Here is a 7,179-nt window from a genome sequence, read left to right as displayed (position 1 = left end):
ATTTTTATTTACAGCATCTTAGTTTCATTCACTCATCCACTCACTTGATCACATCTATTTCCCTTTGCCCTTTGTGAACAGCCTGTCATGACAGGAAATCATGTTCTGGGATATCAGAAAGCTATCTTCCAAAGGACTGATTGTCAGAAAGAAACTGAAATGTGAAGAGGCATTTTAATTAGTCATTATAATTACCCATTTGTAATTTTCACACATGGTTGACACACAGGATTTCCCATTAAAAGAATTTGTCCAAAGTTACCCATTCAGAAAAGAAAAGAACGGAGGATGGAATCTCATAAATGATCTTACAGTTTACAAAAGACAGAGCGATTAATCCTCCTTTATATTTTAGTGCCTTTTGTATTTCTTAATTAAATGAAATAGACTTCTTCTTATAAATGTTTTCGAGAAGCTGTATGTGATTTTTCTTCTTTGAGGAAAGGGACTTGTTTCTCTGAAATGTCTATACATGGTAAGGAGCAGGCAAGTGCAGGACCCTGAGCATCTGTCTCTCAGCGGACAAAAGCAACCAATCAGGCAGGCAGGTGTCTTTTCAGACACTCTGCCCACACTTGATGACTCTCTTAGCTCTCTGCTCCAGGAACTTCAGTAAGACCATGGATTGCCTTCAGTCTGAGTGTGGGTCTCGTTTAGTCTCCTTGACTTAGTCAGAGGTTGTAGTCCAGCCTACCTTGAGGTTTTACAATTAAAATAGTATTATAACAGCAGCTCCCATTCATCTTACATATTATCTGTGGCTGCTTTCATGCTACAAGAGCAGAGTTTGAGTAGTTGTAACAGAAACCATATAACTCACAAAGCCAAAAATATTTACTCAGTAGCCCTTTAGAGAAAAAATTTACCAACCTCTGATACAATGATGACATAAAATTCCTTTAGGCACTGGCCAAATATTATAAATTTATTTTTATGAGCTAATGTAAACATTAATGTAACTCAGGAAAGAATTATATCTTGTATCCATACGTACAAAAAAGCAACTGGGTAAACAAGCTTATCACTTAAAGAAAAAAGCCTACTTGTGTTTTCTCTATTCAAAAAATATTTGAATATAAATACTATTGGATCATAGCACCTACACTCACTTTATAGGTAAAAGAAGCACATTTAACTTTGCTGCATAAAGCTTGTTATGATTCAAGGAATACAATTAGACCAGAGTGCCTTGGTATTTTCATAATAATGAACCATGCTGCAGTTTGGTGGTATTTCCCTATACTTAAATTAAATGAGGTGCTAATAGTCATTCGTGGGGCTAAACCTTAAATTAATAAAAGTAGCATGGCTCAAGTCTCAAGAAAAAAGCCAGTTTTTCCTATTAGTGTGAGTCAGATTCCTCTGTTTTATATCTCAACAGAAGGTTAAAAATAAGTCTGAGTAAACTAGGAGTACCATTCATGTAGCAAACTGTTGGCCCTTTGTGAGCTTTCTCTTTTTTGCTATCAGAGCACTGCATGAATCATTTTCAGCTGTTTATTGGGTTGGGGTCTGCTTCAGATAGAAGTGTCCTTTTCCATGAGGTCTCATTGTGAGAACCCTAAACTGTTTTTTACCAAGTGACTCTTACCTATTGAAATAATTAGATGTTTGCTCTAAGAATAAAATAAGAATAAGAATGCATAGATATACCCACCACTGGGAAGTTGTCAGCAGCTTTGCTTCAAAGAGCTTTTCCATTATTTTTCTAGCTCTTCAGGAAAGTCAGGCGATTCTCCCTCACTGCTGCAGAACAGAAAATGAAAAGTGTGCATGTGAAGGCTCTTTGATGAGAAAGCTTCCACAGAACTGATGATGTGTGACTTTTGCTGTTCTCTGTGCTCTGTAAAGTGCACTGAGGACTAAACAATTATCTTTGAGCTTAATTATTACCTAAGATTGCCCTTAATCTTAAAATGTCTAAAATTATTTTTACAGAATTATAATCTGGTAGACAAAGGCATTCATCTTGTCTGATCTTGCCCAAGCAAGATTGTTCTTAATACTCACCATCTAAACAAAAATAATTGGAATAAAAAGAGAGAGCATCCCACTTCCTACTTACTACAATCCAATACTTAGACACCTTAGAGAAACATAGGTCTTATAGAATCTTAGACTACAAGAGAACTCATGGCTTAATTTGGTAAAAAAAAAAAGGTATTGAGTATGCATATGAAGGGAGTTCCATGTGGTATCAAATTGCTAATTGACTGCACTTTATATATTTAAAAAACTAGTACTTCTGGGGTTGACTGGATGGCTCAGTCGGTTTCTGCTCAAGTCATGATCTCAGAATTGTGAGACTGAGCCCCACAGCAGGCTCTGGGCTCAGCATGGAGTCTGCCTGAGATTCTTTCCCTCTCCCTCTGCGCCTCCCTCTACACACACACACACACACACACACACACTCTCTCTCTCTCTCTCTCAAATAAATAAAATCTAAAAGAAACACACACACAATAAAACCCCCCAAAAAGCTAGCACTTCTGATAAAACCTGTCCCCAGATTCAGAGTAGATATCTCTACAGTCTCATTTTCCACCCTGGATGCACAGCAGAATCTAGTGGGGGAGCACCTAAAAAAAATACCAATCCATAAGTCCTAATTTTCTGGCAGTTGGTTTTGGGTAAGGCACATCAGGATTTTAAAAATTCTGCAGGGTAATCTAATGTCAGCCAAGTCTGAGCATTACTGCTTCACAGAGTATAGATAGTGAGACAGAGAGATAGATAAATAAGTCTTCATATGGAGCTTCTATTTCGGAACTTGTTTATAATTTCTCATTTTAGCAAGTTCTCTGTTTCTTTACCTCCTCTTCCCATTCAGAATTGAGTTCAAGTATTTCTTTACAGCCATTTGTTTTCGGAGGCGGGTATAGTTGTCAGTGAAGATGGCATCCGAGTGGCGTTTGATTGGTCCCTGGTCTTCTGAGATGCTATTGCTAAGGAATGCAAGGGAAAGGAAATCAAAGGGTTTTAACAGGAAATGATAAATGTGCCACAGTTCCAAATTTCTTGGAGTCAGATAAAAAAGAATTCCAATGCCCAATGTCTTTTCTATTACAAAAAGAATAAAAGAAAAATATATCTAAGCCTAAGTATAGGGGAGCAAGGAATAATACAACATATTTTGGCCCTTACTGGGAGCCTTAATACACCATTCTGTACTAATTGAGCAAATAATTTATCAAAAAAAAGGAGGAATACTTGAAGGTGTGTTCTGCCCCATTGGGAGGAAATTTTTTTAAAAAATAAATTCTTTACAAGCTTTGCCACCGTGAATAGTACCATCTAAATATTCAGCAATTGGCCATTTAAAGAAAAAACTTCCAATGCTTGGTTTGATCAGGAACTAAAAAACAAATACTGTGGCAAATATTAAAATTTGCTTCAGTTTATACTATGCCTTATTTTCTACTGCATCTAGTTCAACTTGATTGCAGATTTATAAATGATTGCCACTTAAGAAAAATAAATATGCCAGTGAGTCGTAGGATATCACTAAAAAGTTTATGTCCCTAATCCATGGGTCTGGTATATTTTAAGAATATAAATTATTTTTCCACTAATTGCACTATCAAGTTTGAGCCAAGTAAGTAAATTGTTAATAGTGAAAAAAATAACTTGCAGATTAAATAATTATAATGTGTTTGATAAAATAATAAATTCTCTTTACCCAACTCGCTTTCCAATAAGGGACTCAAGGTATTTTTTGGCAGAAAGTTGACCCAAGAGTCTACTAAAGTCACTGGTAAAAACTCCATCAGCATGTCTGGCATTCCTAAAAGAAGGAAGAAGGATAGCCATTATCTTGTAAATGGTTTCCTAAAATATTACTTTGCCTCATTAAACAAGAAAGAAATTTATCAGCTGTTTGAAAGCTTCTTGTGCAAACTTAAGTCCAAAAGAAGGTTTCTTGACAACATAATAAAAGATACTTTCTAGCCACTTATGTTGAGATACATTATATATTTCTAGCACAAAACTTTGAAAAATTAAAGAATTCAAATTTTTAGAAGTATGTCTCTATATAAAGTAATGCCTTCTGGTAGAGTCTATAAAACTAATTCTCCAATAAATATTGATGGGAAAAATAATATATTAAAATTAGTTTCTCTTTATTTATTTATGGTGCTTTATTTCTTCTACTCCAAATAAAGATACATACAAGGAGAAACTATCCTGGTTTTTAGCAAAAACCTTATTATACTTTTTGCTATTTCTTCCTGCCAAAATATTTGGAAACAAAATCTCTTAAGATAGAGAGTCCCTTAGTGACTATCAGCCAACTTTCCCATTCAAATCAGGAATTTTTATACTTTGTCTTTCTTCAGTATAGAGCTACTCTGTCTATACTTGAATGCTGCTCTAGACAAATGGTTCTGTGTAAGTGAAGGATTTATTGATCTTAGTTAGTTACACTTTCTTTACATGAAAATCATGTACAGCTGCTAGAGTTCCAGTAAATCAGGCTGAATGAAGCAATGGCACATGGAAACCTGTGGTATAGTACTGTAGGAATAGCTTCACGGTGACGCAAATTGTAAAACATTTATATTTCAAAAATATGTTTTCTAAAATAAAACTCCATAAAAAACAAACTCACCTGGACACATCATAATAGGGTGTATCATCCTCAGCTAATGCATTTTGCAAGATGTCGGTGTCTACTTTTAATGAAACTTGATCAGGTTCATTTGCTTCTTCAAGTGGTATTCTGTCATCCAACCTATTAGGAAAACATATAGTAGAGGTATAATGTATTTCTTTCTCAGAAGATAGTGTTTATGTTTTACAATCACTGGAAATAAGATAATATTCTTGAAAAGTATTACCCATTCACAATATATGGATAGCATAGTTAGATTTACTAGCTTCTATGGTTTGGAGTATAAATAGTGAAATTTTTTATTATCCCATAAGATAGATGCCATGCAACTTTTACAAGCTGTATGTAACAAACATAAAGGTTATTTAGTTCAATCCTATCAGTGAGGTAAGCAAAGTACACTTTGTTGGCAATGTCTTCACTTTGTAAAGTTATTGTTCAAACTTAAGTCCAAAAGAAGGTTTCTTGACAACCTAATAAAAGATATTTTCTAGCCACTAATATTGAGATACATTATATATTTCTAGCACAAAACTTTGAAAAATTAAAGAATTCAAATTTTTAGAAGTAAGAATAATTCTGTACAAAATAGAAACTTCAAAAATTTTTCAATATTCAATATGAAAACTGGGAACAATTCATATATTTGTTGGTGTTTAGTATCATTTGTCAAACATTTCTTAAGAGGTGGATATTAACTGTTTTCTTTCTCTAGGTCTGTAAGCTTTAATCCAAAGATTCACTTTAGTGTGATATATTTCTCTGTATTAATAAAGTACAAAGAATCTCTCCATCTCTGAGTAGTTACTCAAATTCAATAAATTTTGTAGGGTCTTCTTATTTCTAATCTTATGTATTAATACAATTTTAGTGAAGTATGTGTAATGTTTTACTAAGTGACTAAGAATATCATGCTTATACATGGAATATGACTATTTTTGAATGCATGCACATTTTGAATACCAGCACACTATTAAAATTATGAATGTGTCTATTTTCACTATTAGAGTAAACCTCCAAGGAGTGCATCAGCTCCTGGGTACTTGTGCATCTTTTGATGATGTAGTAGTTGGTGGAAGTAACAAGCAGTCCTCTTTGTATGAAGCCTAGCAATCAATGCAAACTTCAGCATTCTTGTGATTGTTTGTTGAGATATGTGATATAACCATTCAGATAGAATCATTCTGTTTAGTTATAAAGCAAATTAGATCTGGCTTTAAACAGATTTCACAAATGCTAATAGCTAAGAGATTATTCAGTCTATTGAGTATAAGTCTACCCTGAAAAAAGAATCAGAAATGGGAATTTGAGCAAAGAGATGACAATTTTGTCCTTAGATTTAGTGGTGCCTATAAACTGGAAAGACAAAATGAAACTAATGTAGTTTTCATTTACTGTTTACTTCTTTGAGATAAATTTTAAATAAGAGTTGTGTTATAATTTCTGAATTTGAGATATGAAATACAACATAGAGAACAGTGAAACTAAGGATTTAGGGTTGAAACCAAGTGCATTAAAATTCACTCACTAGGGAAGGGTATCTCAGTAGATCAGTTATTCCACAATTTAAAATATTGGCAAATTGATTCTGGCTAGATAGGTAGATCTGTCCGGCATGATTGTATATATGTTTCACTAATCAACTACTAACCTTAAGATTATTTACTGAATGAACTTGAAAATGAACTATAGAATGAGGCAGGCAACTAAACATCTATTTTTTTCCATCAGAAACTGAACTGAACTGAGATGACAATGGATAAAAGCTTATTACTTATCTAAAACTGGTTTTGAATGAAATGAGAATCAAATCCTTCTTTCTCTCTGTTTGGAAAAGGGATCCACCCTCTCCTTAAAACTAGTCATTGACACTGTCTCTCATGCCCTGAGAGTGGATTCCAGGATATAGGATAGTCATGTTGATTTGATGTTCAAAAAACTTGCTTAACACGTCAGCCAAGATATTTAAATAAATAATACATAACTTAAAAAATTGAGTTGTCCAAAATAACATATAGGAAATCCCCATATACACAAAGAAGGAATGTTCAACTGTCTGAATTGCAAGAATACTTACCTCAGAGCAGAGGGTGCCCCAAACAGAGGCCATGCCAACGTGCGAGAGAAGAGCATGCTGACAAGTGTTAGCAGCACAAGTTGCTGGGACTTACTTCTGGTTTCCATCTTTGTACTTGGAAAGAGAGAGAATCACATCAGCTTTCCAACCAAAGGTATCACCCCAACAAAGTAATTCTGAGTGTCTAGTAGTAATTTCTGAAGGCTCTTGCAGAGTTGGGAAAAAGTAATTTTCATCTTATAGAAAGAGCTAAACTGCAATATAATTAATTTTTAAATCAAGAAGATTTTTTTGTTGCTGTTGACAACTGCTTGAATAAAAATTAGGGTCCTTTTCAACTGCTGCCTATCTCTCACTAGGCACATAGTTGGACCAAGTATATGTGGAATGCCATACCTTCATAGGGCTGGAAGTATCCATGGAAACAATCTTCTTGTGAGAGAGTTGTAGCACCCACATTTGGTATCTTTTCTAACTAAAGAAACAGTTT

The 7,179-nt window shown here is 34.3% G+C and overlaps 1 protein-coding gene across 1 annotated transcript; it reads right to left on the bottom strand.

Annotated features, from left to right (window-relative positions):
• Positions 1-1,657: 1,657 nt before the first annotated feature.
• On the bottom strand, positions 1,658-6,796 carry VIP (vasoactive intestinal peptide). Its single transcript, XM_034991666.1, has 5 exons — positions 6,690-6,796; positions 4,610-4,732; positions 3,680-3,784; positions 2,814-2,945; positions 1,658-1,746 (listed from the first exon to the last, which is right to left on the bottom strand). The coding sequence occupies exons 1-5, from the start codon at positions 6,794-6,796 to the stop codon at positions 1,701-1,703; spliced, it is 513 nt and encodes a 170-aa protein (XP_034847557.1). The 3' UTR covers positions 1,658-1,700.
• Positions 6,797-7,179: the final 383 nt, after the last annotated feature.

This window comes from Mirounga leonina, unplaced genomic scaffold (assembly GCF_011800145.1).
Source record: "Mirounga leonina isolate KUSES-001 unplaced genomic scaffold, KU_Mleo_1.0 Mir_53, whole genome shotgun sequence".
NCBI lineage: Eukaryota > Metazoa > Chordata > Mammalia > Carnivora > Phocidae > Mirounga > Mirounga leonina.
Note: the sequence above shows the minus strand (reverse complement) of the source record. Positions and strands in the feature narration are given on the sequence as shown.